At 49.5% G+C, this 17,325-nt stretch overlaps 8 protein-coding genes across 8 annotated transcripts; 3 read left to right on the forward strand and 5 right to left on the reverse strand.

Annotated features, from left to right (window-relative positions):
* Positions 1-1,002: 1,002 nt before the first annotated feature.
* Positions 1,003-2,401, forward strand: F4807DRAFT_346619 (NAD(P)-binding protein). Its single transcript, XM_047995420.1, has one exon. It carries the CDS (start codon positions 1,263-1,265, stop codon positions 2,154-2,156), a length of 894 nt encoding a protein of 297 aa, XP_047857223.1. The 5' UTR covers positions 1,003-1,262; the 3' UTR covers positions 2,157-2,401.
* On the reverse strand, positions 2,402-4,070 carry F4807DRAFT_346605 (uncharacterized protein). The gene is made up of 2 exons (XM_047995418.1): positions 3,880-4,070; positions 2,402-3,726 (listed from the first exon to the last, which is right to left on the reverse strand). Exons 1-2 carry the CDS (start codon positions 3,949-3,951, stop codon positions 2,647-2,649), a joined length of 1,152 nt encoding a protein of 383 aa, XP_047857224.1. The 5' UTR covers positions 3,952-4,070; the 3' UTR covers positions 2,402-2,646.
* Position 4,071: 1 nt separating this feature from the next.
* On the reverse strand, positions 4,072-5,611 carry F4807DRAFT_346594 (uncharacterized protein). The gene has a single exon (XM_047995417.1). The coding sequence runs from the start codon at positions 5,339-5,341 to the stop codon at positions 4,547-4,549; it is 795 nt and encodes a 264-aa protein (XP_047857225.1). The 5' UTR covers positions 5,342-5,611; the 3' UTR covers positions 4,072-4,546.
* A 124-nt stretch (positions 5,612-5,735) lies between these two features.
* Positions 5,736-7,335, forward strand: F4807DRAFT_414145 (uncharacterized protein). The gene is made up of 3 exons (XM_047996942.1): positions 5,736-6,001; positions 6,307-6,385; positions 6,524-7,335. The coding sequence occupies exons 1-3, from the start codon at positions 5,981-5,983 to the stop codon at positions 6,895-6,897; spliced, it is 474 nt and encodes a 157-aa protein (XP_047857226.1). The 5' UTR covers positions 5,736-5,980; the 3' UTR covers positions 6,898-7,335.
* Positions 7,336-8,361: 1,026 nt separating this feature from the next.
* Positions 8,362-10,444, reverse strand: F4807DRAFT_457504 (uncharacterized protein; the record flags this gene model as incomplete). The annotated part of the gene is made up of 3 exons (XM_048001050.1): positions 8,362-8,390; positions 8,456-10,172; positions 10,235-10,444. 3 exons carry the CDS (start codon positions 10,442-10,444, stop codon positions 8,362-8,364), a joined length of 1,956 nt encoding a protein of 651 aa, XP_047857227.1.
* Positions 10,445-11,306: 862 nt separating this feature from the next.
* F4807DRAFT_414150 (uncharacterized protein) lies at positions 11,307-12,256 on the reverse strand (the record flags this gene model as incomplete). The annotated part of the gene is made up of 2 exons (XM_047996943.1): positions 11,307-12,062; positions 12,132-12,256. Coding segments are annotated over 2 exons (311 nt in total), but the record flags the coding sequence as incomplete, so codon positions are not given.
* F4807DRAFT_414152 (DNA repair protein) lies at positions 12,257-15,705 on the forward strand. The gene is made up of 2 exons (XM_047996944.1): positions 12,257-12,780; positions 12,854-15,705. The coding sequence occupies exons 1-2, from the start codon at positions 12,733-12,735 to the stop codon at positions 15,614-15,616; spliced, it is 2,811 nt and encodes a 936-aa protein (XP_047857229.1). The 5' UTR covers positions 12,257-12,732; the 3' UTR covers positions 15,617-15,705.
* F4807DRAFT_414154 (uncharacterized protein) lies at positions 15,706-16,954 on the reverse strand. Its single transcript, XM_047996945.1, has 2 exons — positions 16,294-16,954; positions 15,706-16,230 (listed from the first exon to the last, which is right to left on the reverse strand). Exons 1-2 carry the CDS (start codon positions 16,312-16,314, stop codon positions 15,985-15,987), a joined length of 267 nt encoding a protein of 88 aa, XP_047857230.1. The 5' UTR covers positions 16,315-16,954; the 3' UTR covers positions 15,706-15,984.
* Positions 16,955-17,325: the final 371 nt, after the last annotated feature.

Raw genomic sequence — 17,325 nt, forward strand, 5'->3', positions numbered from 1 at the left:
TCGCTTAATACAATTATACGATTGTTAACTTTTCCTTCGTGCATATTTGCTCCTAACTGTATGCCATTTAGCCCTCTAGAAGGTCCATATTGGTTTATCCGTTAACTCGAATAGCCCATCTACGCTCCTAATTGACAAGTCAATTCCAATCATCTTCTACATAGAATATTGAAAATTACCAATCCACTTCAAGGACGCGTCGGCCTACGATTGCTTAAAACTAGTATAGGGGCCGGGCCATCTTCCTATTTCCATACATGGAGGTTGAAGATTACCTAGGTGCATTACCATGGCAGCGGATTGCCGGGGATGATGATAACCACCTGCAGCTCTCCCAGAGGTTTGGGGATGTCGTTTCGTTAACGAATCGTACATGAAGATAGCCGAGCGAGACACTTCGGCCTAACATATCATATTTACCCTCAAAAGAAAATTCGGAGGCAGTATTATCGGCCCAGAAAGCGGTTGATTAGGTATCTTCGCTGATGACTCTATACTCGATGCTCAACGGAGCTCCGTCTTTAGGTTGCTGAGAGATTATGTTGGAGTTATGCTGATCTTGCCTTAATTATCGAAGGTTCAAATTTTGCATGAGGGGGTCGCGTAGATGAGAGATCATGTCTATCATGTCTCACAGATTGTTTTCATATCTCAGAGGTTGGGCTGACCCGAGAATGTGTTTTGGTAAGTTCTGGCAAACAATTGCATACTATTCATCCGATATAATGGACTGGCCTCAATATTTATTAACCGATTCTGAATCACCGAAATAAAACATGGAATATGAACTCTTACGATGCTTGCCTCACTGATGCTGATGAGTCCTACAGGATCTATGGGCATGCCGTTAATGTGTCAATTAGCAGAAGCCTAGTTGAGTACACAATGATAGAGGTAGTAATCAGATTGCTATCGCGATTCGCCGGCACGGTATTGAAAGAATATTGACCAAGATAAAACCGTGATTTATACTAGAGCATTTTAAAAGGCATGAAAAATCTTAACGATATTCGCATTGAAAACCCTCGGCCGATCGCTGCATTCCCAAAACTGCATATAGATCGATAGTGATGAATCATGGACCATGGATTTGACCTCGAGAATCGTAGCATTTCAGAGCTTCGCAACATCTCAAAACGCTACTGTATGTGCGTTATTACGAATTAGTCAATACCATATAGTGAAAATATTGTTTCCAGAGGTAAGTTATCAGAGGAATATATAAGAAGACGAAAACAACAACCTACTCCCAAGAACCTCCAATGTCCAAGCCCTGGATCCTCGTATCCCCAGCCAGCCGCGGAATCGGGCACGCCCTGACACGACACCTCCTGCGCACAACCACAGCCCCGATCCTCGCAACAGCGCGGACTGACCTGCCCGGCGTGCGGTCCTCCATCCTTAACTCCCTCTCCACAACCTCTTCCGAAGAGAAAGACGCGGTATCCAAACGTCTGCACCTAACCCACCTCGACGTGACCTCCGAACCCAGCCTGGCCTCCGCCTCCGCGGAAGCACGCCGACTTTTTCCCGCGGAGACGCACCACCTGCGCCTCGCGTTCGCGCTGCCGGGCGTGCTGCGCCCGGAGAAGAGCCCCGCGGACGTGGACTACGACGCCGCGCTGCGCACGCTGCGGGTCAACGTGCTAGGCCCGCTCATGCTGATGAAATGGTTCGGCGACTTCCTGCCTCGGAAGAGCGTTGAGGTATCTCTGGATCCTTTATTCACTTCCGCTTTACCTACTACTTCTGAGTCTGAGTCCGAGGACCGGGGAGGGGAAGAGGGGGGTGGTAAGGGAAAGGCTTCACCGCACGCGACGTTCCTCCTCGCCTCCGCGCGCGTAGGTTCGACCTCCGATAACCGGCTGGGAGGATGGTACACGTACCGGGCGTCCAAGTCCGCCGTTATCAGCCTCGCGCGGACGTACGATTTGTTTCTGCGTAACCGGTCCGGTGACAAGGCCGTTTCTATAGCGTACCACCCGGGAACCGTGCGAACGGATCTGAGCCGAGAGTACTGGGACCGAGTGCGCCCGGAGAAGTTGTTTACGCCCGAGTACGCGGCGGAGAGGATGGTCGAGATAGTTCGGACGAGGCGGGTGGCGGAGCATCGCGGCCGGTGTTGGGATTGGAGGGGAGAAGAGGTGTTGCCTTGAAATGAGGAGGATGCGGGCAAAGGTTAAGGGGAGTCTGATTTCAAAGTGTGGGCTCGACATCATCAGCAGCTTGCATCTAAAAGGAACTGGGATGAAAATCGGCTATGACATCGAAAATCGGAGAAATATTCCTAGGAGCTCGCCATGCAACCGCCCTAAGTTCCAATATCCCCATTCTCAAGCGGTTGACTCTGAACGAGGAAGAACATTGTCCCTATAGTGTGCCACGCGAAGCCAGAAAATATACCTTATTTATCCTACTGGGTTGGATCCGGTTCGAGTAAAATACCTTTCCAGCCCATCCTAAATTACTAGAGCTATACGAATAAACGTGACTGCAAGACGTCAATGTGACATATTCCCGCATTCCTACTGTACACAGGTATAAGAATAGTCCAAGATGAGAACTGCCATTTTTATTACCTGGCCGGGTATTTTGGAAACCTCTGAAAACTCCATGCTAACGAGCACTTCGGGTCGTAGATCATGCCTATAGCGCTACATCTTGGAACGATGCCCCATCACCGGGTGAAGGCTCGGGCTTATCCTCTGAATTTCCTTCCTCGCTTGCATCCTCGGCGGTCTCTTTATCGGGTGATGATGGCTGGCCAGGTCGCAGAGCGACCTTTTGAGTATCCTTATCCTCGAGCCTCACCTTCTGTTCCTCCGTGGCCTTTGCCTTCTCCTCGTCTCCTGCGCCTTCTTCTTCGTCCTCCTCACTGCTCTCCTCCTCCTCTTTGTTCTCTTCCTTTTTCGTCTCGACTTCTTTACTCTCTCTAGCCTGACTTGGAGTCTGTGGGAGGTCCTTCTGATTTTGTTGTGCCGGCGTGGGAGGCGACGCCGTCCTCTGCACCTCCTCGGAGCTTGGAATATTGGCTCTTGGTGCATCCAAATAAAACTTGGTGACACCTAGAATACGGCCATTCTTCTCACAAGCCTCGACCCACTCGGGTCGCACGACAGGGATATTCATCTCAACTGCCTTCTCCCATGGTACACCACGGCCTTCAGTAGTAACGAAGTGCGTGGTGTCGATGCGCACGCCATCGACGATCTTAGCGCCGATGCGCTCGACAGCCTTAGCGAGCTCTTCGCGCGTAGACGGTGGGAGGATGCCGGTGGTAATAGTGACACCGCTCAAGTCTGTCATCTTGTGAGTACGGACGACAACCTGCTTGCTGGCAAATGTGCCTGCGGTGGTGCGCAGGACGAGATGGAATGAATATTCCGTGTCGACGGCAAGACCACTAATCTTGGTGCTGTGCATATGCAAAGGCCGAGGGATGTTACCGGCCTTTTGGCCATTGCGGTAGAGGGAAAGGGAGATGAGGTCGGCGGTGGCGAGTTCGATCGGATCCCACTCAAGGACTACGGAGGTCTGAGTAGCATTTCTGCAGCGGAGGACAGGTGTGCTAGGCTGCGAAGCGCCAAAGGAGGAAAAGATTTGATCTTGGAGGGCCGAGAATCGCGCCTCTGCTTTAGCTTCGGAGTCACTGTTGCGAGCGACGGTAATATCGACTATAGAGCCCGAGACAATATTGGGAGGTAAGAGAATAGAGGGGAATTCGATCTAGAATTTCACATTAGACTCATTACTCTCTGATTGACTCTTTTAGAGCGTATAGGGGGCTTCTAGCGCTTGTGCGATGGATTGCGACAGCTCTCGAGCACTCGAGGAGATGGAAGATGAGAGCTGGGAGACGGAGCTGCAATAACGACATACCAAACGTTTATCGGGCGTTAACAGAACAGTTACGCCGGCATCGACCTTGCCGACGGTGAGAGAGACCAGCATTGTCACTGAGGAATCAGGACGCAAAATTCGAAATGAATTAAATGCCAGTAGCCAAATATGAAGTTTTGGTTGTAGTTGGTAGTAAGTTAGAGATCTGTACCTTTCGTTTAATAAATTTGGGGCGGCGATTCGATTTCGCGTCTCAGGAAATTATCCCACGTGTTACGTATCGAATCTGCTAGGGAAGCGTCGACACATCGGTACTTCCACCACCCCGCAAACTCTTATGCAAATAATTAGGTAGGCACTATGTATCTAGATGTATAATAAACCATAAAACAGGCGATCTTGTAATGTCTCCTTTCCCAGAGTAACCACATTTCAGAAGAGGACGATTGTGACTACCATGGGTACGCTAGGTAAACCCTTAGACTAGGTACCGAGGTACTTATATTGAGATCCATCCAGCGTCATATCCAATCCATATCCCGTAGCACGGAATCGATGCATACAGCTACAACTGCATTCATACATATGTATTTCTATACTACAGCATTGCCTCTACTCAGATTCCCATATAGTACGCGCATTGTACACGGATATTATAAGTTCCATATGATTATATTGTGAGTATATGAATCATCTAACAGGAGTGCTAGTAACGCCGTGCTGGTCGTGTGCCAGAGCGCGTGCCTGTGTTGTTATTATCATACGACCTGTTCGACTTGTTCGACTTATTGTTTGGGTTTCTGGTTTGTTGTCGGGGGGCTATGATATATTGCCCATTCTTGTCCCTCGCGAGCATTGGTTCAATCCCGGCCACTACCAGTTTGGCCTGCTCCAAGAGATCCGCGAACTTGATATTGCAGGCGGCCTTCGGATCTCCGCAAACCAACTTCACAGTCCCGTGCAAGGCCGCAATTACACTCGAATTATCTTTCGTGATCTTTCTGCCATCTCGATCATATCCATGGTATGCCAATGCGTCTAAGAATGCGTGTCGAATTCTCTTCGTCGCAACTCTACACGGAAATGGTTTGGCCTCGGGGCGAGCAAACACCTTATGCCATAGAGGAGTCTCCTTCTTTTTGATGTACATATTCAGGACCGATTTCGCAAATGGATGTTCATATTTGTCGAGGTACTTGGTCGAAGCCTCATCGAAAACGTGGCATTGGGCGTATTGTATACTCAGCTTGCATGGATTGTCCTTTATCTTCATCTGAGCCATCGGTATGTGGCGGAAGACGCGTGGGTGAGGAAGAGAAATCTGGTATTTTCTGGATACTGAGCGGACTGGTTCACCCGCACCAATTTCCCCCGACAGAAGAATCCCCTCTGGGCTTATATTTCCGTACGGGTTTCCGTTGCTTGCACATCGTCGAAGGGTAAGGAGATAAGGCGCAAATCGTGGTAGTCCAGAGGGCCGGCCGAGGAGCCAGCTTGTCATGATCTACCTAGGCCGGTCCCTGTCTAACAGATAGTTGTCAAGCAACTCATAATTCTGGTCAGACCGGGAAAAGTAAGAAGTTCGAATAGGTATGCGGGTCAGCCTTGGGAAAGTTTTTATGCTGGTATTCTTCGGCAGGTGAGGCTAAAAATTACCTTAGTATTGAGCAGCGCACAAATGTACTGTTAGTAAAAAGATACTTCCACTTAGCATACCATCACAGTATAATTCTGGGTATTCTGTCCCTGGAAATACCTACTAGTCTGAGATTGACCAAAATAGCCAATAAGAACAGATGCTGTTTCCAATTTAAAACAGTGAACTGCCCCACTATGCGCCACCTAGAAGACGCCTCCCTAGGTACGTGCAGTAGTAAGGCTATGTCCGAAGTAGCGCTAAATATCCACAAAGCCGTCGCCCACCCCGCTATTACTCACTTGCTGATTTCTGACGGGTTTATCTTATTTAAATGCCCCTCGTCACTACGCAACTTTCTTACTCCTAACAAGAACAACGATCACTGATCAACAAACCTCAACTTCTCACAACTCCTTTCGCGACTACAATCGTCGCTCCCAAAAATCGCCTTCGATCTCATCTATCACTCTATTACGACAAAAATCAATCTAGTCAAACACCATGCCTAAGAACAAGGGAAAGGTACGTGCAAATATTCGGCGTCAACCCCGCCACCGATCCCAATATTTATTTTTTTCTACCTTTGTGTGTGATCGGCTTGTGAAATACAGCCACGCGAAAAGGCGGCGATCCTAAGAAAAATCAGCTTTCGACTACACGTCGTCAGCTTGTTTTTATTAGGATCGTAACACATGGTATCAGCCGAACGAAGTGAAACATCAGAGCACTTCGAAGACTGATCACTGTTTCAACATCTACACACTTGTTTCTCACTACAGTGTTTCACATATCTAATACCAACATTTGGCTAACACTATGACAAATAGGGTGGTAAGAACCGTCGTCGTGGAAAGAACGAGAACGACAACGAGAAGCGCGAGTTGACCTTCAAGGAGGACGGACAAGGTACGTCATATACCAGCCGACACACCATCCCCCTATATACCTCCGGGTAAAATTATATCTCTATATGTATATACACGTCGAGGATGACTCGGCCAAGGGGAAAAAAATGAGTAAATAGCTAACACATCGCCATAACAGAGTATGCCCAAGTTGTGAAGATGCTCGGCAACGGCCGTCTCGAGGCGCAGTGCTTCGACGGCGCTAAGCGCCTAGCCCACATCCGCGGCAAGCTTCGCAAGAAGGTCTGGATCAACAACGGAGACATCATCCTGCTCTCTCTCCGCGACTACCAAGACGAGAAGGGTGACGTTATCCTGAAGTACTCGGCGGACGAGGCCCGCTCCCTCAAGGCCTACGGCGAACTCCCCGAGAGCGCCAAGATCAACGAGACCGATACCTACGGTCCCAACGACGAAGGCGAGTGCGGCTTCGAGTTCGACGAGGATCGCGACTCCGAGACAGATGGAGACGCTGCCGCCGGCGGTAAGGAAGTCGACATCGACGACATCTGATCTTCTGTTGTTCTACCTTCACTCTCGAGGAGAAATGGAAGCATTCGCCCACCTGGTCTATCGGTTTATGTCGTAACGCTTTGCAACCTCGTCCACGATAAACCTTCTCGGCCATGGGAAAAACACTGTCTTCTCTCTCAAACCCGGATGTCTTGCTCCTACTGTTATTCTGGGTTCCACGACAGTCGGACGATTGCAACTTCAGGCTAGTGGCAGGGTTTTACGGTGGGAGAGACGTCGTAGCCCCTTTGCCGCTTGGCAATTCATAAGACTGGTTTGCTTTTTTCACTTTCAGATTTGCACATTTCACACACTGGTTTTGGCAAGGCATGGAGAGGAGATCATCGGCATAATGATAATGTAATGACACCCATCACGAGCACTCATAGGTAGTCTGTTACTGCTGGTTCTCAATACAAAACGCCTTTCCCCCAGTATACATGCTCTACTGCGTGCTTGACATACCTAGTATAATCAGTTCTAAGGCACCTAAGCCGTTCTGTGATTTGACTTGACTTAATACGATCTCGTAACACAGAACGCCTTTTCTTGAAATGAAAAAGATTTTAATAATCGATTGATTGCCAATTCTCTAAAGCATCTTCTATCCCTAACCCAAAAGTCACTCCACCCCGCTGTCCACTCCACTCCGCTCCGCTCCAGCCCCAAGGCTTCAAAAGCAAGCTCGACTAAAACACCTCTCCCGATCAAAGTCTCGACATTTCGCCGGGTGTTTGGAATGTGTGTGTGTGTGCGGAAGTAACAGCTGAACCAGTATACCCCGAAAACCCGACCTGAGCAAGAACAACCTGACCCGTCTTCGTCTTTTTCTTGTCTGGCTTTGGAATCCGACGAAGAAATGCTTTCGAGCCCAGCCCCTCCGATGTTCTAATAACAGTATCGATGTTGATAAATGAGTTTTCCTGGCATTCTGCGTTGTGTTTATGGGGTTCTTTGCTCGAATTTGCTCGAGATCCTCCTGTTCACATGTCGCCTCGCACAATTCCTTTGCTCTCGTCTCCCCCCTTTCCCCTCCTTTTTGCTATGACCGCGTGAAGTGTTAAGAGTAGATGAATAAGAATAAATCCTGCTTCGCAGGCGTGTGAGCGTAGTGGCCGGTGCTGGTACAGCTAGTATGCAAAATGACGCGCTGTGCTGACCTTCAACCCAGTTTGCGCTCTTGGCTAGTGTTACATTGATCATTTTCGAGGCCTCGCAAGGAATGCATGGCTAGCTTGACTTATTAGTTCTCGCAAGAACCGTTTAATAACTGGTGCGATATTCCGGTTGAAACGGAATTCTCATTGTCTGATATATTTAAATAGTCTCACGGGCTTCAGCCCGGTAGGCTTGTGTAACGTAATTCTTCGACGGACTTCAACTTCCAAGTCCATACTCATATCCCCCTATTTAATGACTGGCCAACATGGCCATTTCCTATGAGTGAATTTCGCGAATGCGGCTCTACCACTCATCATCGCTCTTCTCATCATCTGCCGAAGTGTTAGTATCTCAACCTCTGATTCTAGGCTTGACGCTAGAACAAATAAAAACTTACCACTATCACGAACTCTCTCCTTCCGCTTCTGTAACGCCGCAGCCAATGCATCGGCCATACCACCACCGCCTCCGGGAGCAATACCAGCAGGCGGCAGTCCGCTACCGTGCGGTCCTGTGTCTGATCCGCCCCCGACCGTAGCCGCACTTCTGTCTCTAATCTGACTCCTATCCACCTTCTTGAGCGACCCAATTCCACCGGCCTTCTGGATGCTGTCCAACACGGCGGAGCGAGTAGAGTCTGCTGCTGGCGCGGCAGGAGCTGGTACACCAGAGGAGTAGCCCGAATCGCGGTTCGGAGGCGGTGGTGGGGGGGCTGCCGGGATACCTGCACCTGGTGGGGGAGGTGGAGGAGGAGCTGGAATTCCCGCTGGTCCTGGCGGTGGTGGTGGAGGAGGGGGTGGAGGAGGAGCCCCAGCTCCGGGTAAGGGGGGAGGTGGTGGTGGTGCCGATGATTGAGGCAATGGAGGCGGAGCTGGCGCACTCGGCGCCGGAAGTGGTGGCAAAAGTGGACTCCGCGCGGGAGGCGGAGGAGCAGGCGCAGGAGGTGGGGGAGTAGGCCGAGTAGAGGCAGGAGGCGGGGGAGGTGCCATCGGTGCCGGCGGTGGTGGGCTTGCGGTGGGCAACTTCGGCGGTAGACTTGGCGGCGGCGGAGGTGGTGTTGCTTGAGGCTGTTCTCGCGGAGGTGGAGGAGGCACCGGACCCCTAGCCGGTGGTGGTGGAGCTCTTTGGCCAGTAAAAGCGGGAGGCACCCCAAATTTGTGCCCCGAAGGCTTCTCCTCCTGTTCTTCCATTGGCGTCTTAGGCGGTCTGGGAGGAGGTGCCGGTCCAGGAGGAGCTCGAGGTGCGGGTTCATTATGGGCGTATTTGCCAGCATCGGGCAGGGGAGGAGGCGCATTAAATCGCGGTCGTGGAGGGATTGGCTCTTGCGGCGGTGTCGGCTCTCGGTGAACGAGTTCCATCTTGCCAGACCTGCGAGGTGCAGGTGGAGGTGGAGGAACACCACGGCGGGAGCCCGATGATGTTAAGCTTTCCGACGTTGAACGTGGACCTCCCGATGGTGGAGGCGGAGGAGGAGGGGGCGCTCGACCATGACCGTGACTATGGCTATTACCATTGAGTGATGAGCTGCTACCTGACGGAGGTGGAGGGGGCGGCGGTGGAGGTGCTGTCGCAACTGGCATTCCATTGTGAGATATCCCACCACCCTGCTCCTTCAAGAACTCGACAATGAAATCCTGGTTCTCTCTTATGAATTCGTCGGTAAGCCCTTGCTCTGAGAGGAAATTCCCAAAATTGTCTCGCCAGTTCGGATCATATGCCTCTAGCTTAGCGAATTTTGACGGCGGTTTTTGGAACCCGTTAACGTTTGTCACAGATGTTCTAGCATCGGGAAGCGAAGGTGGGAGACTGCTGCGAGGTGAATCGGGCGGCGTGGGTGCCGAGGAATGTCTATGTCCTCCAAAGATGCTCCCAAAGAACCCTTGCTTGACAGGTTGCTGTGATGATCCGCCGAAAGGAGTATTTTTCGTGGCTTTAGACGCATTCTTTTCCCGCTCGTCCATCTTCTTCTTAAATTGTTTAGCCTCCTTTTCATCGACAAAAGATAAACCGGCTAAACAGTCCTCGAGCTCGAAGGAGTGGAAGAAGGTTCGATCCTGGTTATAAGACCAAGTGTCAAATATTTCTTGGTCCCATATCACACCTCGAGCTGTAGGCTATGGATCATTAGGAATTAGCATGCACGGGCAGAGCTTATGAATTAGACAGGGTAACTCACAGATACGTCGACGAGCTTTAACCAATACGTATTTCCTACCAGATCGTTGGAGAGCACGATAGCCCCTTGTAGGCCGGTGTACGTCCATTTTGAAGGATTTGGGTAAGCGACATATAACCTCGCGACAGCTACGGCCTGTATCTTGTTTGTATGTTTTGGCACTACTCGTCTGACAGTCTCCTTATCTTCTTCGCTAAGTATGGACGGCATGGTGGTGGTTGTGATGAGGTCGTGTGATTTATTAGGGGGCTTAAAGAAAGGAGTATAGCAGCAAGTCGGTGGCTATCTCCAACTTAGGCGTGATTACTTCTAGGCACTACTAAGTAATCATTGAATTGAGGATACAATCGAATCGAATTCTCGAATTCGAATCTGCGCCGAGCGGAATGGGTGTGATGGATGGAATGGTATAATAGGTGATGTAGTATGTATTGTAGCGTACGCGGTCTATTCGCAGTATGGTACCTAAGTTGAGTGTAGAGGTGGTCGATTGGCGAGCGGCGGTTACGCAGGATTACCGAGTTGCCAAATAACGGGCGGTTGGTTGGCCAGTTAGTTGGTTGGGACGTTGACAGGAGCCCTGTGAGATGATTGGGAGGTAGCCAAATGTCAGAGGCTGATCAAGCTGATCCTATTTCGGTTCTGTAGTAATATTTGATATGGGAATAGTGGCCAAAGGCCAAACGAAGATATTTGAACAATAGAGAAACAAGAAGAAAGTTACTCAATTTTCACTTTCCGTTTCGTCGTAGCCTGTGTAGGTAGTTGTGTAGTAATTAATTTCGGAAAAGACGTTTCGTGACTACGAAGGATGTATCCTTGCGATACGTTGCGGAAACCCGCCCGTCATCACCAAGTTTGGCTGTGACCTAGAAGAACTAGAAATCGCTGACGAGAGAACCGACCAATGGAATACGACTAAAAGACGAAGACGCCACCTATGAGCACCGCCACTTTGAACAGTCTATATTCCACGCTACCCATATGAGGAAAAGAACTAACCTAAATTTCAAGGTTTTGTATGAGCCCCGCTACTGACCCGACCTTCGGGATGCCCCGCCCAAACCGCCGTGTTGCTAATCCCAATTTTATTGAGGATTGTGGACAGAGAAAGCGGTCAACTCAATCCAAGACTCGGTGAGTTGGCGATAGGCTTGTATGAATATTCCGAATGCTACTACCCATGCAACATATCTACGAACGTCTATATTAAACAATGAGTTGCCGAACGCTTCCGGGAAATCCTTACGGTACCTATGTCTATCTGCAATGGACAATTAGGTACGCCACTGCATATCACAAAAGTACGTCATCCCGCTTTGCCGCCGGTCACCCAAGTTACAGCTACGGCTAGTCAAATAAGGCTGCCTAAACAGCAATATATTGATTCATTCTCAAACGTCCATGGATTCACTATATGTCAACGGCGGCCTGTGTACAGTAAACATATTCAAGACAGGTTACAATATTCTCATTCATAATCATGTCTGTGCTATTACAGTCGTATTACATGAGGTGCGAGCTTGACACCTCGGTTTTCGTTTCAGGATTTTCCCGTCCTATGCCATAGAATCATTCTGAGCCATGACCACCCAAAACCGGGTGTACTTCCATGTTTCCAAGGTTGTCTTTACGAACAGATTTATTTGTTCAGCTCCTGAGCCTTTGCCTTACGCTCTTCTTTGGTCCCTTCTTGCTCTGGCATGTTCTGGGGAATAGCAGGGCCTGGGTGCGCCTGGTGGGCTGCGAAAGCGAACTGCTTCGCTCCCTGTGGCTGAGCTGCCTCGCTAGCAGGCTGAGCCTGAGAGTCGGCATCAATCTTGCCGGTCTGAGGGTCCTATTCGGTTAGCTAATGTGCCCTCTTCATAGGTAAATTGTTTAAGTCTTGAAGTCATACCTGAGCAGTGGGGTAAGTAGTGTCAGGCATTTTAGTGGATTGTTTAAGAGTTCTTGTTATTGACTTAGCTATCGTAAGTTTTGTCGAGTTGAATAAATTCAAGTCTAAAAACAGAGACTTCATAGGGTTTACTAAAGGCTACTTTTATACGAACAATGATATTCTTGTATCAATTCTACACACATATGTACTACGTGGTGTAACATCTTTCGACGGGTGATGACGTATAGATTTCGACCTTCTAGAACCTTGGGACTCTTTAACTCAGGGATCCGCAAGTGCCCGTGACCCGGCGTCACAGTGGCGGCAGGTGCACAACCCCGGATTTGCAAGCGCGACTGCATACCAGGCACCTTAAACCACTGGTGCGTTTGGCTTTCAATTGATTGATGCCTATTTGGTCTTTCGATCTACAACTTCTAAGCGTCTACATCATACGTAGACACTTACGTACTACCCGTCAAGTACATTCGAATGGTACAACCGACAACACTACCTCGACTAATAGGATGATATCCTAACCGAACAGGCCGAATAAACCGAACATGCGCGAGGACCCTTGACTTTTGGTTATCGCGTTTCTCTGAAAGGCGTGCCCCGCATGTCTGCGAACAATGCTCCTCAACCGGTGAAGCTTTCACTGCCTCTCGTATGGCCCCTCGGACTTTTGGGATTTCTGACGATAGGTCATGAATTGTCTAACTTCGTATGATGTTATCTAGGAATATCAGCAGCACCTCTTCCAAGAACTTCGCGCCGAAGATGAACTCGTCGTTATTGCGAAAGGCCTCGGCCTTATGCGCCTCGTTACCAATCTACTACATAGCTACGATGCCGCCGGAAATAACTTGATAATAGTCGTAGGTGCCGAAGATAGGGAAAATGCTTGGATGGGGGAGGCTCTCGCCGAATCTGCTGCCATCAGCATGGCTCCCAGAGCAAGAGGTCTGACTGTAGTAAACACCGACTTCACCAGTGTCGCGGCCAGGGAGAAGATGTACGCAAAAGGTGGAATATATAGCATTACTTCTCGAATCTTAGTCGTCGATCTTTTGACGAGTCTTCTCGATCCAGAGACCATCACTGGTCTAATTGTGCTACACGCCGACAAGGTGATAGCAACCTCGCTTGAGGCCTTCATCCTTCGAGTATATCGCCAAAAGAATAAGAACGGTTTTCTTAAAGCGTTCTCTGATAATCCGGATCCCTTCACCATTGGGTTTTCTCCATTGGCTACGATAATGAGGAATCTATTCCTTCGAAAGGCTTCCTTATGGCCGAGATTCCACATGACAGTAGCTAGCTCCCTCGAAGGCAAAAAGAAGGCAGAGGTCATCGAGTTAGAAGTAACCATGACCGACGCGATGAGAGATATCCAAACAGCGATCATGGAATGCGTCGAAGTTAGTATTCACGAGCTGAAGAAGAGCAATACGGGATTAGAAATGGACGATTGGAATCTTGATAGCGCATTACTAAAGAATTTTGATGTCATGGTTCGAAGACAACTAGATCCAAACTGGCACAGGGTCAGTTGGAAGACGAAGCAGATTGTCAGCGACTTGACAGTTCTCCGCGGTCTGTTACACTCAGTCCTAGCCTTGGATAGTGTGACTTTCCTACAACATTTGGACACCATTCATGCTGCGCACTCCCCGCAGCCAGGATCCACAAGACAGTCTCAATCTCCGTGGTTATTCCTCGATGCTGCCCATACAATTTTCGATACCGCCAAACGGAGAGTATATGCCAGCAATGCTAAAGCTAATGCGAAATCATCTCTCGATTCCCTCCGTCCAGTGTTAGAAGAGCAGCCAAAATGGGCTCTCCTTGCAGAGATCTTAGAGGAAATTGACAGAGACTTATATTTCGATCCTCCGATGAGAGATGATTCTAATGGAACCATCCTTATCATGTGTTCTGATACTGCGACCACTCGTCAACTCCGAGATTATCTGCAAACAATGCATGTGAAACCCAAAGCTGAAAGCGACGGAAAGCAGGGCAAGGAAGAACATAAGACTTCTGGAGCATTTATGATGAGAAGGAAACTTCGAAGCTATCTCAACTGGAAGAAAGAATTCGCGCAGGTCAGCAATGCTTTACTAACCGAAAATCAAAAGGCTCTTGAGGGAGCGGTCGACCCACGAATAGCCCAAGGCACATACAAGGGGAGAGCACCAGCGAACAAAAGGCGACGAGTGCGAGGAGGTGGCTCTACAGGTGCGGCACCGGGCAGAACTGCTAATGGCAGTGTGGCTCAGTACTTCGAAAAGCCTAGTGAAGTTGCCGAACTCATGGACGAAATGCAAATTACAGAAGAAGAAGCGAATCAGAAAGCCAGCATCATTGATGATCCGTTAGAAGACATGGACGATTATTTCGAGCTTTATGAGATGCAAGATCTAGTCGTAGTACATGCTTACGAGGGTGATCAGGATGAACATGTCCTCGAAGAGGTGAAACCAAGATATATAATCATGTATGAACCAGACGCTTCCTTCATACGCCGAATCGAAGTTTATCGGTCATCTCATAATGACAGAAACGTCCGGGTATATTTCATGTTCTATGGCGGGTCTGTTGAAGAACAACGGTACCTTGCTACAGTCCGACGAGAGAAGGAATCGTTTACTAAGCTCATCAAAGAGCGAGCCAGCATGTCTATTGTCATGACAGTTGATTCTCACGGTGTAGAGGACCCTCAAGAGGCATTTCTAAGAACAGTGAACACCCGAATAGCCGGCGGTGGCCGATTAGCAGCTACGGCACAACCTCCCAGGGTTGTCGTCGACGTGCGGGAGTTCCGGTCATCCCTCCCTTCCCTCTTGCACGGGCGCAACATAATCATCGTGCCATGTATGCTCACGGTCGGGGATTACATCTTATCGCCCAACATCTGCGTCGAGCGCAAGTCGATCAGCGATCTAATCGGCTCGTTCAAGGACGGGCGACTGTTCACGCAAGCGGAGGCGATGTTCCAGCACTACAAGAACCCGATGCTGCTCATCGAGTTCGACCAGAACAAGTCGTTCACGCTCGAGCCGTTCGCGGACCTGTCGGGCAACCTCAAGTCCGTCAATCCCAACGAGGTGCCGTCGGACCTGCAGTCCAAGATCGTGCTCCTCACGCTCGCCTTCCCGCGGCTGAGGGTCATCTGGAGCAGCAGCCCGTACCAGACGGCGGAGATCTTCGAGGGCCTCAAGACGCAGCAGGACGAGCCGGACCCGGTGGCGGCGGTCCGCGCGGGCTTGGACAAGGACGCGAAGGCCGAGGACCAGGCGTTCAATCTCGAGCCGCACGAGATGCTGGGCGTCGTGCCGGGCGTTACGCCGAAGAACTTGAAGAATTTGACGCTGGAGGCGGAGAATGTGAGAGATGTAGCGAATATGAGCGTGGAAGAGATGGACCCGCTTATTGGGAGGGAGGCGGCGAGACAGGTTCACGGGTTCTTCAATCGGAATTTGATCGATATTGATGATTGAACCTACCCAAGTAGTTGTATATGCTCCAGATAATTGGATGGAGTACGATTAAAACGATAGAATCATGATCACGAATATTTGACACGAAGATTAATGTGATTAAGAATAAGTTGACCGTTATTCTTCTTTCTAGGTGCTATGGATTATCCATCGCATTTCTTCTCGCAGCGTAAACAAGAGCAGAAAGTATTCATGTACAGCGTTTTTAAGAAAAGGGAAGGGGTATCGTAATATTCATTCGTGAAGACTCTGGTAAGTTCCATCTCTTCTCGTCTTAACTCATCGCGCCGGTCTACCGCATTCCAGGTATCATCTCATCCCTCATTTCCATCTCAACTCCACCCGTCTTTCCGCATCTCCCCCGTTCACTAGATGCGGCTCGTGGTGGTGACACCGTGGCGACGTCTTCCCCAACCGCGCCGCGTCCCGGTGGACGAACCCATGCCACCGCCCGTCGTGGTGCTGTGGCGTCTGCTGCAGTAGCCGCAGGTCAGGAAGGAGACAATGATGCCGAAGAAGGTAACGATGCCGCTGATGATAGCTTGCAGGATGTTGCCGACGCCGGCGATGATGGCCATGATCACGCTACCGATCGTTCGGAAGACGGACTCAACCTAATTGATTGTGCGCGTTAGCAGATGGCATGTGGAGAGGGTCCGAGGGGTTAGAAAACTTACGCAAGATACTACGGCACCCATGTTTGCGGTTAGGTTTGGTAGGTTGATAGGTTGGTAGGGTATTCCTTGGTAATGTTGGTGGTAGTAATGAAGCTGGTTTTCGTAGTGAATAGCTTGTGTGTTTAGAGGTTTAGAGATAGAACGGTAACTTGATGGTTTGAAGTTTCTTTTTTGGTCTGTTCAAATAGTAGAAGCGTTGGTTCTGGAATCTTTTAGTCTACAGATCTAGATACAGTTTGTGATAAAGGGAAGAGTCAAGGCACTTTATACGATGTGAGTCACACCCACGTACGAAAGGCACATGTTGAATGGAAAGCTTTGATCGCTCTCCAGCTAAGCGATATCGCATATCACATTTCGATATTCGAGAAGGAGCTACAGGAAGGTTAGGTCATAGAGTTACAAGCGAGACCCAATGAGATCATTACTCAGGGCGCTCCTTCCTAAGGTGCGGCGACTTACAGCCCGCCAGCACGTTTGTTGTGGCAGGTACCCAATTGCCGGGTTTAAAAACAGCAAAAAGCAATTACTCGAGCTACTCGGGTCACGGCACGGTAACTAGAATATTTGAGCAATGTACCCATTCAGACACCGAAGTGATCTGTCTGGTATGTCAAATTACTGCCAATCTCCAATATTAATTACGTGCATAAGGTATCGGCCTTTGACAGTCTGAAGGTCTGGCGAGTAGTCGACCTCGTGGATGGTTTGTATCAAAGGAGTTGACGTCACTACAGCGTCGCGATAATACCGTTGTGACGACCCCACTGCTTGTCCGTCATCATGATCTAAAACTTAGAAGGGGGCATCGCTCAAATTGGTCTGAGCACTTGGCATTTTGATTCGTCCATGCTGTAATCGCGCGTCTGGGGGACCGAGCCGGTGTAAAGGCTCCGGTACATAGGGCTTAAGCCTTCTTTGCCCTTTTCGAAACCTTTGATAGACAAACGGGGCCGAGTTGCTCCAAAGTTGTGTCATAGATCAAAGATATGTGGCTTGCATCTCGATATGTTTCCTATTCGGGAAACCAGA

Source organism: Annulohypoxylon truncatum, assembly GCF_022578515.1.
Source record: "Annulohypoxylon truncatum strain CBS 140777 unplaced genomic scaffold F4807scaffold_6, whole genome shotgun sequence".
In the NCBI taxonomy this organism is placed as follows: domain Eukaryota; kingdom Fungi; phylum Ascomycota; class Sordariomycetes; order Xylariales; family Hypoxylaceae; genus Annulohypoxylon; species Annulohypoxylon truncatum.

Excerpts from the sequence above, each read along its gene's own strand:
- F4807DRAFT_346605 (XM_047995418.1), bottom strand. The coding sequence starts at position 3,951 with ATGCTGGTCTCTCTCACCGTCGGCAAGGTCGATGCCGGCGTAACTGTT. Across the intron at positions 3,727-3,879 it reads TAACGCCCGATAAACGTTTG|ATCGAATTCCCCTCTATTCT; the intron begins GTATGTCGTTAT and ends GTGAAATTCTAG.
- F4807DRAFT_414152 (XM_047996944.1), top strand. The coding sequence starts at position 12,733 with ATGTCTGCGAACAATGCTCCTCAACCGGTGAAGCTTTCACTGCCTCTC. Across the intron at positions 12,781-12,853 it reads TGAAGCTTTCACTGCCTCTC|GAATATCAGCAGCACCTCTT; the intron begins GTATGGCCCCTC and ends GATGTTATCTAG.
- F4807DRAFT_346619 (XM_047995420.1), top strand. The coding sequence starts at position 1,263 with ATGTCCAAGCCCTGGATCCTCGTATCCCCAGCCAGCCGCGGAATCGGG.
- F4807DRAFT_414154 (XM_047996945.1), bottom strand. The coding sequence starts at position 16,314 with ATGGGTGCCGTAGTATCTTGC. Across the intron at positions 16,231-16,293 it reads TGGGTGCCGTAGTATCTTGC|GTTGAGTCCGTCTTCCGAAC; the intron begins GTAAGTTTTCTA and ends ACAATCAATTAG.
- F4807DRAFT_414145 (XM_047996942.1), top strand. The coding sequence starts at position 5,981 with ATGCCTAAGAACAAGGGAAAG. Across the intron at positions 6,002-6,306 it reads TGCCTAAGAACAAGGGAAAG|GGTGGTAAGAACCGTCGTCG; the intron begins GTACGTGCAAAT and ends TATGACAAATAG. Across the intron at positions 6,386-6,523 it reads CTTCAAGGAGGACGGACAAG|AGTATGCCCAAGTTGTGAAG; the intron begins GTACGTCATATA and ends TCGCCATAACAG.
- F4807DRAFT_346594 (XM_047995417.1), bottom strand. The coding sequence starts at position 5,341 with ATGACAAGCTGGCTCCTCGGCCGGCCCTCTGGACTACCACGATTTGCG.